At 41.8% G+C, this 19,986-nt stretch overlaps 4 protein-coding genes across 10 annotated transcripts in view; 1 reads left to right on the top strand and 3 right to left on the bottom strand.

Annotated features, from left to right (window-relative positions):
- Positions 1-3,058: 3,058 nt before the first annotated feature.
- On the bottom strand, positions 3,059-8,407 carry Oatp33Ea (Organic anion transporting polypeptide 33Ea). 2 transcript variants are annotated; one of them, XM_017170542.2, is made up of 8 exons: positions 8,170-8,407; positions 5,827-6,162; positions 5,527-5,768; positions 5,211-5,463; positions 4,659-5,149; positions 4,403-4,596; positions 3,650-4,338; positions 3,059-3,593 (listed from the first exon to the last, which is right to left on the bottom strand). In XM_017170542.2, the coding sequence occupies exons 2-8, from the start codon at positions 6,044-6,046 to the stop codon at positions 3,430-3,432; spliced, it is 2,253 nt and encodes a 750-aa protein (XP_017026031.1). In that variant the 5' UTR covers positions 6,047-6,162; positions 8,170-8,407; the 3' UTR covers positions 3,059-3,429. The 2 variants fall into 2 exon arrangements, with proteins under 2 accessions (XP_017026031.1, XP_017026032.1); XM_017170543.2 differs by having other exon boundaries at positions 5,827-6,158.
- Positions 8,408-8,753: 346 nt separating this feature from the next.
- Positions 8,754-10,489, bottom strand: LOC108076966 (V-type proton ATPase subunit S1). Its single transcript, XM_017170017.3, has 5 exons — positions 10,315-10,489; positions 10,148-10,253; positions 9,835-10,084; positions 9,186-9,773; positions 8,754-9,108 (listed from the first exon to the last, which is right to left on the bottom strand). The coding sequence occupies exons 1-5, from the start codon at positions 10,410-10,412 to the stop codon at positions 8,897-8,899; spliced, it is 1,254 nt and encodes a 417-aa protein (XP_017025506.1). The 5' UTR covers positions 10,413-10,489; the 3' UTR covers positions 8,754-8,896.
- Positions 10,490-10,789: 300 nt separating this feature from the next.
- On the top strand, positions 10,790-14,789 carry Oatp33Eb (Organic anion transporting polypeptide 33Eb). Its single transcript, XM_017170562.3, has 5 exons — positions 10,790-11,098; positions 11,173-11,361; positions 12,290-12,446; positions 12,510-13,807; positions 13,864-14,789. Exons 1-5 carry the CDS (start codon positions 11,032-11,034, stop codon positions 14,688-14,690), a joined length of 2,538 nt encoding a protein of 845 aa, XP_017026051.1. The 5' UTR covers positions 10,790-11,031; the 3' UTR covers positions 14,691-14,789.
- Positions 14,790-15,752: 963 nt separating this feature from the next.
- Positions 15,753-19,986, bottom strand: part of bun (TSC22 domain family member bunched) — a 104,972-nt gene continuing 100,738 nt past the window's right edge. For all 6 annotated transcript variants that reach the window (XM_070289131.1, XM_017170053.3, XM_017170060.3 and 3 more), the window contains one exon: positions 15,753-18,603. In XM_070289131.1, the coding sequence (XP_070145232.1) occupies positions 18,085-18,603 (519 nt within the window). In that variant the 3' untranslated portion in view covers positions 15,753-18,084. The remainder of the gene's footprint in view (positions 18,604-19,986) is intronic.

Below are 19,986 nucleotides of genomic sequence, written 5' to 3'. Positions count from 1 at the left end.
AAAAATTATACATATATATTAAAGTATTTTTATATTTTATAAATTTTTTTTATTAATTTGATATTTAACAAGAAAGGAAGCTAACTGCCAAATTTGAATTTGAATTTAACGACGATCAGTTTCAGTGTGACCAGGTGCAGTTGTAAAATAACACCTAAATTTGGATTCAAAAGGTTTGAGTCTCCGCTTACTTGCGCCGGCTCCTAAATGGTTCGAAACTTGGACTTTTTATAACAGTTTATACCAGTTTTCAGTTGCTTGCTGCTGATTTCTGTTCGCCTGTTACCCCAATTTGGGAAACGGGCAATTTGCATGGAAATGTTCGGAAATTTGGATGGGCTGCTGTATAGATGTTTTTGTAAAAAGGTTGTTGTTGCCATCAAGCTGTTGTTGTCGGCTACAAATAGGTAGGTATAAATGCATAAAATGAAATATAACAGTTTATACCAATTATTATTTTTGCCCAAAAGTTTTTATAACAGTTTATACCAGTTTTCAGTTGCTTGCTGATGGTTTCTGTTCGCCTGTTACCCCAGTTTGGAAAGCGGCCAAATCGAATGAAAAAATTTGCTCACTTGCATCAGTGATGCTCATCTCCATCAGTGATGCTCATCTAGCTATATTGCAATATTGGGAGGCTATAAAATCGGGCTTAATGGCAGTGATGCTCATCTGGCTGTATTGCAATATTGGGAGGCTATAAAATCAGACCTTTCATCAGTGATGCTCATGTAGCTATTTTGCAATATTGGGAGGCAATATATCAGGCTTAATAGCCGTGATGCTCATCTAGCTATATTTCTTTATTGGGACAAAATAGATAGATGAGCATCAGTGATGCAAAGTCAGTTTCAGTGTGCCCAGGTGCATTTAAGCAACATTTTAGCCAAAAAATTTACAATATGGTCACATCTGGTTTGAGTCTTCGCTTACTCCAAGATCAATGGTTTGAAACTTGGACTTTTTATAAAAGTTTATACCCGTTTTCAGTCGCTTGCTACTGGTTTCTGTTCGCCTGTTACCGTAATTTGGGAAACGGGCAATTTGCATGGAAAATTTCAGAAATTTGTATGGGCTGCTGCAGGGATGTTGTTGTAAAGGGGTTGTTGTTGCCATCAAGCTATTGTTGTCGGCAACAAATAGGTATAAATGCATAAAATGAAATATAACAGTTTATATCAATTATTATTTTTGCCCAAAAGTTTTTATAACAGTTTATACCAGTTTTCAGTTGCTTGCTGCTGGTTTCTGTTCGCCTGTGACCCCAGTTTGGAAAGCGGCCAAATTTTAGAAATTTTGCTCACTTGCATCAGTGATGCTCATGTGCATCAGTGATGCTCATCTGGCTGTATTTTGCAATATTGGAGGGGCAATAAAATAGGGCTATATGGCAGTGATGCTCATCTAGCTATTTTGCCATATTGGGAGGCTATAAAATCAGGCTTAACTGCAGTGATGCGCATCTAGCTATTTTGCATTTAAATGCCATCTCACTTACTTAGTGATGCTCATTTCATTGTTCTTATATAGGAAAAATAAAGTAAAACAAAATAATATAAAATAATGTATTTCTTTTTTTTTTATTTAGGTTCATTAACATAGAATAAAATAAAGTATTTTAAAATTAAAATGTAGCTTGTTGTGTTCGTTGCTGTTGTTGTAAAAGTAGCCGGCAGACCTGACTGGAAGTCCTATTTATGACAGATTAACATTCCGGATCGAAACTGCCATGATACTTTGACTTTTGGCTTCTGGCGGTGCTCTCTCCTTATCCCTGATTCCTGATCCCTATTCCTCCATTCCCATCCCTTATCCACCATCCTTTTGCGTGTGTCGTTGGTCCTTTCCCTTGGTTCTTGTCCAGGGTGGGTGTCAGGTCTACTGATACTGATGACTAGGAGCGATGGCGATGGCAATGACGATGGAAAGTCTGTAATTGAATAGAGGAAAATAGCAAATTAAAAACTAACAAGAAAGGAAGCTAACTTCGGCACGCCGAAGTTTGTATACCCTTGCAGATATTATTTCATAACATTTTACCTATACTTATTATGTTTAGAGTTTGACAGTTACAGTTTTACATTCCCAGTTTTACATTTTCTCTACATCTACCGATCGGTTTATATGGCAGCTATATGATATAGTTGTCCGATTTTCATAAAATTTATACCAAAATTCGGAACTAATAAAATAAGCTTATATCTCAGAGTAGATAAAAATAGGTTGAAAAACAACGAAGTTATAATTTTTTTCGTATTAATTTCCCTATAGTTCCTATGGCAGCTATAAGATATAGTCGTCCGATTTTCATGAACTTTTTACCGAAATTCTGAAATAATATAAAATGGCCATATCTGAAAAATAGTGCCAAAATGTTGATAAACAGCAAAGTTAAAATTTTTTTTCTAAAAATTTATCGATCATTTGTATGGGAGCTATATGATATAGTCGTCCAATCCGGCCCGTTCCGACATATATAGCAGTGAGAGTATATAGAAGACTATATGCAAAGTTTCATTCAGATAGCTTTAAAACTGAGGGACTAGTTTGCGTAGAAACGGACAGACGAACGGACAGACGGACAGACGGACAGACGGACGGACAGACGGACAGACGGACATGGCTAGATCGACTCGGCTGTTGATGCTGATCAAGAATATATATACTTTATAGGGTCGGAAACGTCTCCTTCACTGCGTTGCAAACTTCTGACTGAAATTATAATACCCTGCAAGGGTATAAAAAAGGCATAACTCTGTCAAAAATGCCTTAATTTGCATTCGGAAAGCGGTGTGATGTTAGTTTTTATAAGGTTAACAAATCTGCATACTTAGTTAGAAATTGAAAATTTTATCAAATTTTAAGAATTTTAATGATGTAACCCCTTATAAAATTTTGAAAAAATTGATTAAAAATTTTTTTCCTCCGGACTTAGCCAGAAAGATGCGCCTGCTAATGCTGATCAAGAATATATATGGTTTATGGGGTCGGAAATGACTCCTTCAATGCGTAATGAGCTTCGGACTGGAAATAAAAATAAAAATTCAATTTATCAAAGTATTTTTATTTTCTTTTAATTGATTTCAATAGTTGGTGATTTCATTTTAATATGCTTATCTCTTTTTATTTAAATTCAAATAAATTCTTTTATTTTTATTGTTTATTATTATAAAACTAGACAAGATACATAATATTAATACATCTTAGTGTATAATACAAATAATTACAAGTTGTACACTGAAACTGGCCACTGGATCGTGCGAATATCCAATGGCGAATATCCTATCGAAGAGCGGAAGTTTTGTACATATGGCTGTATAATCTTGGCATTGCCCCGTTCTCTGTATTTCCGTACAGAAACTTATGCTAGAATTGGATGAAACATGAAGCTACTCCTTAGAATTGAGTATCACGAATGGTATTCCTCTCCTAATAGTCCTCCTTGTCGGATTTCTTGGCCAGAAGCGGAGTAATGGGTCTGTCCTTTCGGTTGATACGCTCCTCTTCCTTGGCCTCCTTGTCGCCATAAATATCCAGATTCCGGCCGTAATACCAAACCAGGTAGTCAAAGAACATTCCAATGAAGGTGAGAACTGAAATAATAATAATTACAATTTTTGTACACAATATCCTTCTAAGAGAAACTTACCGCAAGACAAAAAGTTCAGAGAGTATCTGAACCGCGTCTGATCGTACAGCTGGCAGTTGCCATTGCCATTGCAGGTCTTCGTCCATACCAGACAGGTGGAATCAATGAGTCGTCCAAACATAATGGGACCCGGAATCAGAGCAAACAAACTGATCATCATCAGAGCCAGTCCCTGGGCAAAGGACTTATCCTCGTGAGCCACAGCACGATAATTTACGAGTACATTGCCCACACGACCGGACGAGCCGAACCAGTTGACCACCATCGAGGTGATGGAGAAGACCCAGAAGCTCCAGTTGCAGTTCTGCGTGCAGATACCCGGGCGAAGCACTTGGTCCGGAGCTGATCTCCTTGTTCTAGGCAGCACCCTCTCTTCGTCGAAGTCTCCCTCTTCGTTTAGCAATGGTACTCCGCTCAGCAGGTAATCCGTGGTCCTCTCCAGGTCCACTTCGGGCTCAATAGTAGTGACGGGATCCATGAGTCTCAGGAACCGTTGGGCTGCACTCGAAGGCGGTGTCACATCGGCGAGGCAGCTGCAGTCCTCGTACACCTTGGTCGTGGCATTGAATCCTCGGCAGCCTGCATGGCAGGCGGAGAAGAATGTGGTGTCTGTAGGCTCGTGGCAGACGGGTGTGTAGCTGATTCCATCGCAGGAGCAGTTTGTATTGCATGTCCTTGTGAGGTTTAACCTTGAGGAAATGAAAAGGATCAAAAGAGAATTCCTTTTTAAAGGTGATAGTTTGGGCCACTTACTCTCCCACATGGGTCATAGAGAAGGTATCCGGGCAGTAGAGGAAGGCATAGGAGATCTGTCCCATGATGTAGACGCCACCCACTATCACATTCCACATGAGCACCTTGCTGACATGTGGCTTCTTCTTGGAGATGACCAGACCAGAGCCAATTAGACCCACAACCATGCCCAAAATAGAGGCAGGACCAACTATCTAAAATACAAGAATTTAATTAATAAATAACAAATGGTATCAGCTTCCCAAATTCTACTTACGACAGTGGCACTCTGGGCATTCTTGTGGAACTGCACCTCCATGTATTTGGTGAGGAAAGTCATGAAGCCGGAGGCTCCCAGGATGTAGAAGACGCCCGAGGTGATGTTAAAGATCAGTAGCTTGTTGCGCAGCAGTCGCATTAGTGCCCGCGGGAAGTCCTTCAGCTTGGGCAACTCCGTGGTGGCCCCCGCTGCTCCAATGTTGTCCAGGGCGGCATTCGAAGAGAAGCGGCTGCTCAGCGAGAGATTTTCCTCGCGTTTCAGCTCCTCTTTTGTCTGGCGCAGAGCCAGAGGCAAATGGGAGTTGGGTCTGCCCTGATCGCTGGCCTTGGGCAGCTGCTTGGGGAAGAGTCCGATCAGACCAGAGAAGAGGCACATGAGAGTGCCAAGGATGACCCAACCCAGCCACCAGGCGCCCAGCCAGCGTGGATCCTTGTTGTCGATCAGTGGGGTCTTGCTGGGATCGATGAAGGTGTTTAGCGAAATGAAGCCTTGGTTTGGAAAGATGAGAAATTTATTTAATTTTCAATTTAATAGACTTGACAATCTTACCAAACAGGAAACCTACGACGGGACCAATCATTCTCAGGGCCATGGCCACCGCCAACATCAGGGGAGTATTGGTTTTCTTGGTGTTGTCATCGAGGTAGGTCTGTCCCAGCGAGTAGTACATGGTGTTGCCCACTCCCAGCACAAACTGAGAGAGAAAGATCAGCACCAGAGGCACGTAGGTGAAGAGGTCGTCGCAGCCCTCTTCCGTTTTTCCCACGCCGCACAGCTGCTCGCTTTGGGCAGCGCTGACATTCTACAGGGGATCCAGGATCAAGTTGATTAGGATTTCCACTCGAATATACCATATAATACTCACCAACAGCGGCAATCCCTCGCCAGAGGTGCTATTCAGCAGGCTATCCTGGTACTCTTTGGTGAACTGCAGCACTTCGTGCCCAGCTCCGTAGATAAAGTGCGGCAGGACAAGAATGTAGCAGGACAAGCCGCAAAAGACAATACCCCAGGCTATCCAGCGCGGACGATTGCGCTGGCCACCGATGTAGGAGAGGATGAGGGAAAGCATGATCTGCGAGATTTCATTGCCGCTGAGAATGATTCCTGAAAGATTTAATTATTTAATTAAATTAATTATATAAGTATTCAAGCAGGATCTTACCCGTGGTCTGACTGGGAATCTTGAAGCGCTTCTCCAGCGTGGTGAGTGTGACGATAAAGTACATGTAGGACATGGCCTGGATCGTGCCCAATAGCCCATAGACGGCCATAAACATCTTGGTGGTGGCATATTTCTGCAGCCACTGTGGATGCCAGTTGGCCATGCCGCACAGGTAGTGACCGGGTGGGGGGTTTGAGCCCCTGCGCTTCGTTTCCGGCATCTTGAATTCCTTATCTTGGAAGGTGAAGATGCTATTGTCTTGTCTGGGGTCTCAACCAATCATCGGCGATGGCAAGCGATAAGATTGTGTCAGATAGCTGACAGAGGGCTCACTGTCTGGAAAAGGTATTGAACACAGTTGTAAATCATTGGATACATTAAAGAAAAGGGTTACCAGGAAAAGCCATCCCCAGTACCAATTGAATTTCGCCATGCTCTCTGCTAATTGAAAATCACTCCCGTAATCGTGACTCTGGAAATCTCCAAATCTTGAGACACCGTTTAGGGCTTATAAAAGCCGTCGAATTGCGGAGATAGGGAAATTCGGAGTATTATTGATTAAGTAACGATAATGGCGCCTTCTCAAGATCACACACACTGGGTCTAGGCCGGGGCGATTAGATAAACCTGTTTTGCGGCTGCCAAATATACTACGATATCTATATGGCCATTGGGGAGCAAATACAACTGGCTATTTTAACCGCATAACGATGACCACTGGCACACATCTCTTCCTGACTGATCATGCCATTGGAAAAATCACCAGGCTCATTCCGTTGCCTTCAAAGATATCTTATCGGAAGGGAGGGAGTTTCTGGATCAACAACAAAGCGTATCATCTGCGGAAAATGCTTGGTAATCCGTCCACAGACTTATCATCGGGAGGGGTCGCTTAATGCCAAGCAATCTGACCCAAAAGAACTTTATTCAGGGAAAGCAAAAAAAATTCCACGGAATTTTAACATTTTGCAGGGGGCTATAATTTAAGTTAAAAGCTTGCAAAGCAGTGAAGGACTCATTTTCGACCCCATAAACCATATATATTCTTGATCAGCATCAACAGGCGCGTCTTTCTAGACATTTCCGGAAGAAAACAATTTTTATTGCTATTTTTACAAAGTTTGATAAGGGGTTAGTTACATCATTAAAATTCTCAAAAATTGACCAAAATTTTCGGTTCTTCAAAAATTAAATGTAGTATGCAGATTTGTTAACTTAGAAAATACAAGCATAGCAAAACTTTCCAAATCGAATTTGATGCTTTTTTGGCTGAGCTATGCTTGATTTTGGACAAACTGCTAGGGTATACGAATTCGGCTTCCCGATATTTGTTTCCTTTCTTGTTTGATATTGTATCAGTAAAATTTTACGCCGAAAAAATCAGTTTAATGAACGTACAAACTGATAGATTCGTAGGCCACAATTATGCATTCCATAATGTAATTCCAGGCTTATCATGTTATTGATTTGAAGCTGATTAATTACAGCATGAAACCACGTTTTGTTGTGACTCAGAAGAACTCATGGCTACCTTATAAGCTGTCTGCTTTCCATCTATTTTGGTTGTGTCAAAACAATAACAAAAATCGGACATTTCGATAGTACTCCTAGGTCGCTGTTTATCAACATTTATGATTTAAAACACTGAAGTGACTGATTAGTTAAAAAATATACAAGTTGTGAGGCTCATAAGTTGCAAGGATTTGCTCTGGCTTTTAAAAAAGGAAATGATTTTAAAGAAATATAGCTTTGAAATATCAAAAATGAAATTGGGATAACTTATTCCTCTTCAAATAAATAATGTAATGTATTATTTATCAGTATTGATCTGTTTTATAATAGAAAAGGTAAGCTTTTAATTGTACTTAAACCTAGTCACATATAAATAATTCTTTGATTTTGGGAAAATATATTATTATTGATTATTATTGTTCTTCGCAAACATTTCCAAAGAAATATATTAATCAAACAAAATAAATCCCTAAGGAATCAATACTGAAAAACCTTCGATAGCACTTCTAGGAGATCCCCCAAGGATTGCTTATAACCGCAAGTCGAAATCACACCAACATCTTTCGATTTTTTCCAATAAATCACTTCACATTAAGTTAGTTAATCAAACAAAACAAATTCCTAATAAATTAATAATGAAAGCACTTTCAGACATCTCTTCAAAGCTCATAGATCTTAAGATCTCGCCCAAGGACCTCTTATGAAATTCCCCACAGAGACTCCTTCCGCATGGCGAAACTACCCCAATGTCGATCGTCGAATGCCGACCAAAACTCAGACTGAAGATATCGCCACAATTATTTGATTTGATTACCAGACAGGTGTACGTACGTTACTCGACTCAACTGGAGGGTTTGCCGTTGCCTATATAACGCGCATATTATCGAATGCCGAATAATAGTCACTCGTCTAGTTTGCAGCACAATCTAATCGGCGGCGGCACTCGTACGATTAATTCAATTGCCGTTTGTTGGAGTTCCTTTTCCAAGGAACCAGCAGGTCCCCAGTGATATCGATGCCGTGTAGCGGAGATAGTGCCTTCCGGGACAGGTGGCAACCGAACCGAATCGAGGCGCGAGCGAAACTGAGAAGTGAAATTCAAAATTCCGGGCCGCCTGCCGCTGCTGTCCAATCGAAGCCTGATAAAGCTTTATCAGGCCATAAAACCTCAGGGAGTCCGGCTATCGTTAGGATCAGAGGCAACTCGCTCTGGCTCTCCCACTCTCGCAGCTTTGGCCCACGTGCAAATACAATTTTGGACATATCTCTCAAAGAACTTGTGCCTTACGCCTTATCGGATACCTCTTTGTTTTGCCCCGGGAGCGGGCACTACGGGTGGAATCGGTATGACAATACAAAACGGAGAATAAAGGAACGCGACAATGACATTATTATTACGATCTCTGACCCCCACCAGCCCCACCGAGCCCATCAGTGCCCCCCAAGCGATTAGAATTGTAAGCAAGTGAATTAGCTGAATGTGTGTAGAGTATGTCGCATGTGCATCAAAGAGCGTGCGCGAGGGCGGCTTATAAAGTTTGCCATTCCACCAGTCGCCTTATTGATCCGTCTTGATGTACAGATCCGGCTCGGCAGCCACCTGAACCAGCTCGTTCCGTCCTATGTTCGTGATGAACACCATGCCGATACTGAAGATCCCCACGAAGAGGAACATGACGATCAGGGTCTGGGCCAGGGTGGGTGTTAAAAACTTGGAGGTACTCCAGCATGGCTTTGCCTGGTATTGTAGCAACATTCCGCTTTTATCGGCTGAGGAAGAGAAAAAACAAAAAGATAAACCTACAAATCCTAGGATAATTTAGGAAACTTGAGTAACAGTTACTCACCCGAAGTTATGATGTCCAAGTGAAAGTCGGTCAGGCTCAGTAGCGACTTGTCCCAGGCAAAGAAGTTCACTTCACTGCAGCACAGACTGAAATCGTCGCTAAAGAAGATGAGGTCCTTCGGATAGAAGGTAGTATCGTTGATAATGACGCGGGTAAGGTACCAATTCCCCTTCACCGGCAGCACCTCAATAACAATCGGACTGAAGGCCGTGTCCAGTACGAGCACCAAGCCGGCGCTCAGATCAATAGGCTCTTTGTATGTGCCCACCTGCATGGCTTGATTATTCCGCCTGACTGTCAGGTTCGTGCGCACCATGTGGGGCGATTTTCCAGTTTCTCTGTACGACAACAGGATACGGTTGAAGGCGAGGATGGCCTGCTTGCAGCGCAGGACGATTAATTCATTGTTACTTCTGGTACTAATGAAGCTAAGATGGGGAGCCATGTCACTTTCATTCTTCCGAGTCCTGATAATAATAGATTGCTCCTTGCGACGCTGGTAAGCCAGGTTCTCCTCCTTGAGGGCGGTGTAAGCCTGGACTACGGGACAGTTGTCAAACTGTGAGTTAGACACTCCCATGGCATAGTCTGAAAAATGTTGGGAATTTATTGAAATATTTTAGGATGGTAAGTAATATTTTCCAATTACCATGAGCTAATCGGTTGCGATCTTGAAAGTCAAAGGCATGAATTCGACCCGGTTGACATGGCATCTTCGTTTCCAGCTTTAAGTCCGTTTGGTTTGTGATCAGGAGCTTGTGCCAGATGATTTCATTGGTTTTCTGGCTGACTCTCTGCAATGCCTTAAGCGGTTCCTCCACCTGACTGTAATAGTTCATGTTTTTGATTAGCATTAAGTTGGGAAAACACGGCTCGCAGTTAAGGTCCTTGGCGGAGAGCTTAGTTAAAGGGAAAAATTATTTAAAATCAAGTCAGGAGAGCTGTGTATTCCATAGAAATACCTCAGATGCAAAATACATAACAATCATGTGCTCCTTCTGAATTTTCTTCATTAGTCCGTAAAACTGTTTGTTTGTAACAAGGCGAAAAATTGTCTTAAGTTTAGGACTGCAAAGTATACAAACTGCTAAAGGAAATCTTATATTTTAGTTTTATAACAATTACTCACGTCTTGATTCCCCAAATCAGAACTGGAGGCGAACTTGAAACTTGGGCGGAAGCCGTAACGATATTTAAGATCCATATTATCCATATTAAGAACATCATTTTTTGTTGTAAAAGATGCTTAAATTATTTTGATTTTCAGTCGTAATTTGCTTATTGTAACATCAGTCAACTGAGTTTTGAAATTTACGACTGGACTGTCTAGGTTTTTAAAAATTATTTATTAGTTTAGTTTCCTAAAGCAAAGTGAATTTTTCAATAATAGAATGCCATCCCCAATCTGTTTTGTAATATCGGTTCTTCAAAAAGCTTTTTCCATTTCCCAAATTTCAAAAAAACCTCTCTTTCACAAATGTTTAGCCACTTGTTGCTGCAACATGCTGCCACGATCCAAAACCATGCGTAAGCGGTGGCAATAAAGTTGCCATTAGAGCCAAGAATAAAAAACCAAAAAAAAAAAAGAGAAAAATAAATAATGATAAGATAACAGCTGGCTGCTTATCAATCCCCCAGAGAGCGAAAGGTGCTTCTGGCCATTCCAGAGCTCCACAGTTCTCGCTCGTTCCTCCTTTCGAATAGACGTTGGTGCGTTTGGTCTTAGCCTGGCAAAGATGCCATAGCCCCAGGGCCACTGAAAAAAAAACAAAGCTATCAATAAATCAATACGACAAACGAGTGAAGTGAATATAATCGAAACCCCGAACCAAAATCGAATACGAATATGGCGCACAATACCCGCAACTCCGATTTATCGCAGATAGCGGTCAATGCCAACAATATACCCGATGGTGCGTGACCCAAATCTTGAGGATCATCAGCCCCGATTTCGTGCTATTAATAAAGAATTTTCTCTACCACACAGATAGTGTAGATTGTGGAATCAAGGGCTTGGGCTGGTGCCGCGGCCCAGGATGCCAGAAGTTCGCCCGCCTGCGTACTTTTGTCTTGGTTTTGGCCATTTCCGGTATCTTCCAGGGCGTCTGCGAGTCCTATTTCCGGGTTTCGGCCAAGCAGGCAGCCCTCGAATTCGGATACAGTACATTGATAGTCGGTGAGTAAGGCCCTAGGTTATTATCGCAAAAATATACGAGAATGAAAATGCTAACACGGCTGCGGAGCGAGTTTCGAGGTGTTGGCCGGGTTCTACGTGGAGATTTCTGTTCAGTTATCAGTTTTGCGATATAGTGTTGATGATTGTGAGTGGGTCTGGTGCTCTATTTTTGTGTCAGGTATTTCTAATTGAGCTTTGCTTAACGTATAAATATTTTAAATCTAAGGAAAGTGAGTTCTTTAGGGAATAATATGGTAATTTTTAACTTTTATCAGAAAATAAATTGGGAAAATTCATACACCTTGAATTTAAATGTATTTTAATTACTAAGAATTATTTTTTATATATTTTGTATATATTTTTACTATAATATTTTATTAATGTACTTCCTAGATAGGTTGAATTTGGCAACTACGTGGTATTAATATTTATGACAACCATTTATATGTCTATCTTTTGGTTATAATAATACAAACCCCATAGTTGTTATCTATGAAATCCCCATTTATTTTTAGAAATCCTACAAGCACCTCCAAGAAAAGGGTATCTAATAGTTCATATAACAACCTTAAACTTTTTAATTTGCTTGTAATGTTATGAGTGTGTGGACATTTGTATGCGTCATCACCGGCCACTGGGATTCGCAATTCATAATCTCAACAAAAGTTAATACGTATTTCCCTCCTTTTTTTTGTTAGTTCCTAGAAACCAAAGAAATGCTCTCTTTCGTAAGGCATTCCCCTTCCAACGGAAGTGGTTTTCCCTCAATAAAAGTTTGACAGCAGTTATAGAATGCCTTTTGTCCGTTATTGTTGCGTTACTCATACGTCATATCGCCTGGTTAGATAAGACTGGGAATACAAGGGTTCATGAAATACAAACACCTGCTTACGCTGTATTAATACCTTTTCCATCTCCCCTCATCCAGACTGGCTGCTGGTGACCAGTGGTCTTGTTCAGGCAGTCTTTGCTTTGGCCTTTGCCTACTGGGCGGATGTCTATCATCCCATCAAATGGCTGGTGGGCACTCTGATGCTGCAGGCAGTCACCTGCGTGGTCTCCGTGATTCCCTCCATTATGAACTTGTAAGTATCAAAGGAGCTTACAAAATCTACAAGCTTATTTAATATAAATTTGTACCATTTCAGCGCGGAGGGCGCCAAGCCCAAGGACGCTCTGCTGGATGCCAATCTGTGCGCCACCTCGCTGGCCCAGTTCCAGAAGCTGACGCTGACCGAGGCCCAAAGCAGCACCCTCACACTGGCCATGCTTTTCGTGCTCCAGCTGGCTCTGGGCATGGGCGGACTGGCCTACTACACGCTGGGTGTGAGCTACATTGATGACAATTCACTTTCGCAAGACAGCCCGGCGGTGATAGCAGCCGCTTTGGCTGCCCGCGTCTTTGGCCAGCAAATGGGCTCGCTCCTGGTCTTGGGAGTGGGATTGACCCATGTGGGCTGGTGGCTCGGCTGGGTGATCATCGCTCCCTTCATTTTCGTGGGAGCCGTGATGCTGGGACTATTCCCCAAGCGGCTGCCCAAGACAGTGATCCATCAAGCCGCCCAGCGGATCATCGAACAGTCCAACATGCGAGCCTTTGGCAGCCAGTTCTCCACTTACTTGGATGACTCCGATTTCTGGCCATCGCTGAAGCGGCTCTTCAACAACCGCCTGCTCATGTTTAACCTGCTGAGCATCATGTGTGTGCAGAGTGCCGTGGTGAACTTTGGTCTCCAGGAGGAGAGCTACCTGCAGAGTCGCTTCTTCCTGCCTTACAACGAGCAGGATGGCCTCACGGAGGAGTGGACCTCGGCGTTTGTGTCCTACTTCCTCAAGCCGCCAGTTATGGCTGTGGGCATGCTCATCAGTGGTTTGATCATCTCGAAGGCAAGACTTTCCGCTCGAACCATCACTGGAATCAATATTGGTTTAAGCCTGCACCTGGTGGCCATCTTCGTGGGCTTGGTCTTTGTCAAGTGCGATGTGGGTGCCATTGCAGGCATTGTGGGCGGCAAACTGAGCCAGCCCTACTGCTCTAGCCAGTGCCTGTGCACGCCCACTGCCTTCATGCCCGTCTGTCCGGAGAACGGCTCGGTCACTTACTTTTCGCCCTGCTATGCCGGCTGCTCCAAGCAGACCTCCATCAACAGCTTCCAGCTGTTTGAGGGCTGCAGCTGCAGCGGAGATCAGACTATGAACTCCACTGGCCAGATGAGAGCCACCGCTGGCGCCTGCAGTTCCGACAGCTGCCAGTCGGCCATAATTATATTCCAGATTATGAGCATATCGGTGGCTTTTCTTATGGGCATCGGAGCAATAGGCAAGACTTTGATCACCTTGAGGGCTGTTCTGCCTCAGGATAAGACTTTGGCTTTGGCCTTTGAGCTCATGATCGTGGGACTCTTTGCCTATGTTCCAGTGCATCTTAGTTACGACCTGGTGACACGTATGTATTTTTTTTGGAAAAGTATAATTTCTTACTAATTTCTTACCTTGACCCAGGTTCCACTTGTGTCTACTGGGCTCCCAACTATGAGCGTTGTCTGCTGCGGGAAACCCCCAAGCATGGCAACATTATGGACATTCTTACTGCCTCGCTCATCCTGGCCAGCATCTTCTTTGACATCTTTGTCTATGTCTTTGCCAAGGGCTTGAACCTGTACAACTGCAAGGTGACGGATAACAACTACACGCCCAGTCTATACGCCCCCATTCCACACGAGGACACAACAACAGTCTCCGGAAGTGCTCCGAGAGGCGGTAGTCCAGTGACAACCACGACCACATCCTTGGCCCAGGCCTCGCCAATGCAACGCCGTGATGCACCCCAGGAAACTGAAAACCACCAAGGAACAATCTCCGTTTTCAGGAATCCCAGTTCTGCGACAACCTCATCGGGTGGAGCTCAGAGTGTGGTAGAGCCGAATGGCAGTGGTGTGACCTACGCACAGGTTGTGTTCCCTCCCGACAGACGCAAGCCGGATGATGGCAGCACCAGTCCCAAACGATTGGCAGTGCCTGCCAATGTCCCACTGCATCTCCTCTCCGAGTCAGATGTCCGTAGCCAGTTGGGCAACCTGAAGTCCTTCAATGCTCCCAAACAGGAGGCAGATCGCGGTGAGGATACCGTGGATACCGATCATGTGGTGGTCACACAGCCACAAGTTCAGCCACAAGCGTTGCCCCAGGCATTTGTGTTTCCACAGACTCAACAACAGGTGCATCAGGAAGTAGCTCCCACAAGCTCACATTCTGCAAATCCAGAGGTAACCCAGCACCAAAGGCTGTCGGATGAGGCCAGGCCCCAAAGCCCTGAAACAGATTTCTAAGGAGGCCACAAAAAGTATTTTAAATGAGTTTTTAATAGATTTCTAAGCTTAAGTTTCGATGTGCAAATACAAATCATTTGAACAAATAAAGTTATTCTTCATTCCATTGAAAAAAAAAGTTTATTAATTTGTATAAGTTATTATTATAAATTTTTTAATACAAAGGAAAAATCAGGCTGCATTCTTTAAGTTTCCAGAAAAGGTAAAGATCAGGTAAACTTGTCGTAAAAGCAAATAAGTATATTTATCTGGACGAGAACGAATAACTTATGTAGTTCTGATAAGGATATATGCAGTTTTATATGGCATTCTTTTAGGATGAGTATCTAATTGGTCAGACAGAAGGTGGTATAAGTGTACGAGGTGGCAATTAATCCATTATAAGAACGACATCTCCTTTCAAACTTTGACAGATTATTAAGGTATATCCGAACTATATTCTTCGTATTATCTTCATTATATTAACCAAACCATAAACATATTTAAACCATATCTAGAATACGTATTGCAAAATATTTAGCTAGTGTAAAATAAGAATGTTGCATGCTTTTCGGCGGATACGGTTTGAGTAAAATTTTAAAATTTTAAAAATTTTACGCGCGTGGCAATAAAAATAAGAAACTAAAAACCTTGTTTGGCCAAGAGTTCGAACTGCTGTAAAAAGGGTTAAACAAAAGACAGTATTAGCTAATTATTAGTATTATTTTTATGTCTTTGGTAACTGTGAAACCAAAATCACAAATTATTCGCACCCAAAATGTTTAAAAAATTGCATAACTCCGTCAAAAAAGCATCAAATTCAACTCGGAAAACTGTTCTATGACAGTTTTTTCTAGGTTAACAAATCTGCATACTAAATTTAAAATTTTAAGAAATCAAATTTTTGGTCAATTTTTGAGAATTTTAATGATGTAACCCCTTATCAAATTTTGAAAAAATTAAAAAAAAAATTTTTTTCTTTTAAATATGCCAGAAAGTAGCGCCTATTGATGCTGATCAAGAATATATATGGTTTATAGGGTCGGAAACGCCAGCTTCGTTGAATAAAAAACACAAGAGCAATATTTTTGTTTTCAATATAGTTTTATTTTTTCCTTTATTTTAATATAGTTTGTTTGCAGTTATTTCGTTTAAATTTATTTGAATTGTTTCCTCACTTACGAACTAATTAATAAATTAATAGTTAGCTTAAAAAGATACTTAAAATAGTATAACTCAATGGAGAAAAAAACTAAACATGAAGCGCATGAAGAAGATGGTTTTGCATAGGAATACAAATCATAAAAGGGAAATACTATCAACAGAATTACTATGGGGTTCAGGGGGGATGGCATTATAGTTTGTGGTCTCTCTGTCCGTTTGTCCGTCTGTCCGTCGCTCTGTCCTTCCGTTGATTGAGCCGCGTAGACAGCTAGTTTTGTGCTCTTCAGTTTGGAGTATTATACTTGGCTCTACTTCACTTAGTTCGTAGCTTTCTTGTAGCTCTTCTTTATATTCTTTCTTGTGTATTTTGCCAGGCAAGCCTTAGACAATCAAAGTCTCCGCAGGCTGCTCGTGTGCCTCTGGGGCCGGATCCTGTGTGTCCTGGCATTCCCCATGAGTGAGTTCACACCTTGGCTGAGCACAAAACTTGGCGTCTACGGGGCCGTCAACTTCGGACCGAGGGACACAGCTCCTCTAATCTCCTTCAGAGAGATTTCTTCCTTCATGTTGTCAACACTTTCATTTCATGGCTGCAGCAGTTTTACATTGTTTGACTTATAGTTATACAAGTTTTTAGGATTTGTCGGTCGTGTAGAGTGCGTTGGGGATGGGGGCACAAACAAGGATAATGGGGGAAAAAAAATCCTATAACAGATTTCGTATAAGCATTTGGGGAGCTTTCCAAACTAAGATTAATATGAGGAGTTATCAACTAAATACGAGATACAACAAAGAATAATAGGACAAGAATTCTAATCATCATTTTACAAATTTTTGCTTTTCGTTTTTCATGGGATCTGCACATCGTGACTTTGGAAGTGTGTGTTCTTTTGTTTGTTTTTTTAGATAGTTTTACACAATATTTACAGGTATTTTGCAGATGCTTTAAGACTTTAACAAACAATTACGATAAGCTTTCATTTTGTTTGGTTTTCGAGTGGTTCCTCTTGTTCATTTTTCGATTTTCTTTCATAGCTTTACAATATGTTTTCTTGTGTTGTTAAAAATATATAGCTTGAAAATATGCTAGAATTACTACAATTTTCTACGTGTTTTGTTTAAATTTGAAACATGCATATTTATATGATGTAACTAATATTTGCTGTGTTCCTTTTGCTTTGCTTGGTTTTTCTTTTTCTTTTTACACAATAAAAGTAAGAGTTAAAAGTAAATTATAAAATAGCAGCTGGCCTTTTGCATGTATTTCATTGATTATTTGTATTTATCGATCATAGTTAGTTGTGTTTGGAAATTGGGTTATCCTTTTTTATCCTCTGCCCCGTTCTCTCTGTTTTTTTGCCATTTTTTTACAATTTACATCTTATGTCTCTGACTGCACAATGCAAATTATCACATGTTTTTCATTTAATTTCCCTCCTGATTTCTGGTTTTTCCCAAGCACTCTCTATTATTTTTGTATTTCTGCTGCCGGTTTCTTTCTTTCTTTCTTTCTCTGATATCCCTTTGATTTTCATGGCTAAAATTCTACTTTCCGCAAGTATTATTTCGAAAGCCAGTACATTTATATGTGGGTTATGTGTGTGTGTTTTTATGCTTTACATGTTTTTATTCGTAGCGTTAACAACACGGAAACAAACGGTTAAACAAAACTAAAAAAGTATTAAACAAAAAAATAAGAGGAACAGCGCAGCAGCGCAATGTTAAAAAATATATTAAACTCCTAATCGCGAGTTAACAGCAAACGTTAACAGCGCCAGCCGCAGTCGCTGTTAGCGTGCAGTCTATCTGTGTGTGTGTGTTTATTGATGTATGTGTGTGTGTGTCTGAAGGTGTAGGTGTGTGTGTGTGTTAAACAAATATCACAATCGAGAAATTAACAAAACGGCGGCTGCAGCAGCTCAACACAGCTCAAACATCATTAACAACCAGCAGCAATAACATAACAGGCAGATTTAACCGCTGGTTAGCCACTGTAAACTGGCTGTTATTGCTGCTGTTGCTGTTGTTGTTGTTGTTGCTACTCTGTGGCCTAATACTTTCGCTGCTCTCCTCGGCTTCGTCGCCATCTCCCTCATCATCATCATGTTTTTCGAGCGAGTTAGAAGGGGACAAAGCTGAGTTAACATTACAAGGTGTTTTCATTCTTATAAAAAACGACGTTCATTATTCAAACCCAGCCGAGTGGGCGTTAAAAAACAAACACTACCGAGTTACGTGAGCCTGGCCCAGCTTAGGACATGGGTCCGTTGACTGTGGGTACCGCTCCTGCTGCCACTGCCGCCGCTGTAACCTGCTCCACCACCGAAGCATCGCTGTTGTTGCCGCTGCTAACCCCCGAGACGGATCCATTCTCGGCGCTGCCATTGGGAATGCTCGTGGGCGCCGCCGTGGACGCTGGACTAGTGGCAACAACCGGTGCTCCGGTGTTGCCCACCACCACAGCTGAGACGGCACCTGCCGCCGCCGCAGCTACTGCTGCTGCTGCCTGTCCTGCGGCAGTTGGGGCAGAAGTCGGCGGTGCCTGGATGGCTGGCGTGGCCGGGGGAGCGGCCACTGCTGCCGGCTGTTGACTGCCAGCAATTTGGAGCTGCATCTGGATCTGCTGCAGTGTCTCCGGCGGTATGTTCGACTTGAGAATGCTATTCTCCACCTCCAGCTTACTGATCTTGTCCATTAGCTCGGAGATGCGCTCCTTTAGAACCTCCACCTCCTCGCGCACCGCAATCATGAGATGCGACTTGACCAGATCCTGAAAAGGTAAGAGAAAGAAGGGAAAATGTTGGTTAGAAAGGGGGTTTTGATAGGAAATTTGATCTTAGGAGAATTATCTGGTCTTTGCTTTAAGGATACATCCTTTTTTTCTTTTTCTGAATTGAATTTCAAATCGAAATTCAAGTTATTCTCACGTTTTCTTAATCTTCACATCAATAAAACCCTCTAAATATTTAGTATTTGTATTGAAAATAACTGTAAATGAAAGAAAAAGATTAGATTTTAAGAGTCCACAAAGATATTTCCTGGCAACTGATGATAAATTTGCTTTTACACTTAATTTATAACTTTATTGCATTATCTTCTCTACAGAGACTGTAAATGTTTATATTTTCAGAGCAGTTGTTGCCATAATCCCCCGTCTGTATACCCTCTTGTAATCCCTATACAGGTAAAAAAATACAGGTATTTGCAAAAAAGATTAACAGTGGACTAACATCCTGTTCACACTTGCAGAGACTGACTCATTACAGCGTCTGGTGCTGCTGCTGCGTTTAACATTTCAGCGGGTCTTCAGGCCATTCATAAATCAAATTTTTGCTACAATGTTTGTTCAGTGTGGCGTGTTGGCTTTATATTGCTGTTGGCTTTATTTTTATTTGCCGTGTAAATGTAAATGGTTCCCCGAAGAATCAAAAATGTGTTCGTGTCATTGTCAATGCCACAGAAGAACACGTCATCGGGCAAAAGGAAAAGAGGGGAAAAAACAAAACCAGACCAAAGCCACACATACAACATCCCATCCATATTCATGGCTCACCTGACTGCACCATGTGAAAATTTAATAAACCTATTAAAGAGGCGGAAAGTCGAAAGGAAAACGCGTGTGCATGCAAACATTTTTTTATTTTTCTCTTTCTTTTTTTTGCCAGAATAATCGCATCCATTCCCTTTCATTTTGTGTGCATTTAATGGCACGTGTTCAGGTGAATTTTCCTAGTTTTAATGTACGTCAATAGAGCGACGACATTTTTTGGCTAAAAAGGTGGTTTTTTTTTGTTGCTGGCTGCTGTCGATGACATTCGCCGTTTGCCAGCAGTTCCGTTTCATGAAGAGTCGAGTTTTCTTTCTTTCCCGACTCGACGACAACGACGACAACGACAAAGATGCGACTCTCCACATGCGATCTCTATAAATAGTCAGCTTTGGCTGTGGATGCTGTGGCACAGGCAGTGCTTTCGTCGTCGTCTTCACTTTCAACAATTTCTTTCGACATTTACTGTGTGTGTGCTGCTGTTGGTGGCCTGGTTTTTTCAGTCAGCTCGAAAAAATAAAAGTTGAGAGTGCTGCAGCCGGGCCATCATTAAAATTTCAAAAAAGGAAAAATAAAGCCAAAGCAGGATATAAAAAAGAGGCAAGG

Source organism: Drosophila kikkawai, chromosome 2L (assembly GCF_030179895.1).
Source record: "Drosophila kikkawai strain 14028-0561.14 chromosome 2L, DkikHiC1v2, whole genome shotgun sequence".
Lineage (NCBI taxonomy): Eukaryota > Metazoa > Arthropoda > Insecta > Diptera > Drosophilidae > Drosophila > Drosophila kikkawai.
Note: the sequence above shows the minus strand (reverse complement) of the source record. Positions and strands in the feature narration are given on the sequence as shown.

Excerpts from the sequence above, each read along its gene's own strand:
- Oatp33Ea (XM_017170542.2), bottom strand. The coding sequence starts at position 6,046 with ATGCCGGAAACGAAGCGCAGGGGCTCAAACCCCCCACCCGGTCACTAC. Across the intron at positions 5,769-5,826 it reads GATTCCCAGTCAGACCACGG|GAATCATTCTCAGCGGCAAT; the intron begins GTAAGATCCTGC and ends TAAATCTTTCAG. Across the intron at positions 4,339-4,402 it reads TCTATGACCCATGTGGGAGA|GTTAAACCTCACAAGGACAT; the intron begins GTAAGTGGCCCA and ends CATTTCCTCAAG.
- LOC108076966 (XM_017170017.3), bottom strand. The coding sequence starts at position 10,412 with ATGATGTTCTTAATATGGATAATATGGATCTTAAATATCGTTACGGCT. Across the intron at positions 10,085-10,147 it reads TTATGTATTTTGCATCTGAG|CTCTCCGCCAAGGACCTTAA; the intron begins GTATTTCTATGG and ends CCTTTAACTAAG. Across the intron at positions 9,774-9,834 it reads TCGCAACCGATTAGCTCATG|ACTATGCCATGGGAGTGTCT; the intron begins GTAATTGGAAAA and ends AACATTTTTCAG.
- Oatp33Eb (XM_017170562.3), top strand. The coding sequence starts at position 11,032 with ATGGCGCACAATACCCGCAACTCCGATTTATCGCAGATAGCGGTCAAT. Across the intron at positions 11,362-12,289 it reads ATACAGTACATTGATAGTCG|ACTGGCTGCTGGTGACCAGT; the intron begins GTGAGTAAGGCC and ends CCCCTCATCCAG. Across the intron at positions 12,447-12,509 it reads ATTCCCTCCATTATGAACTT|CGCGGAGGGCGCCAAGCCCA; the intron begins GTAAGTATCAAA and ends GTACCATTTCAG.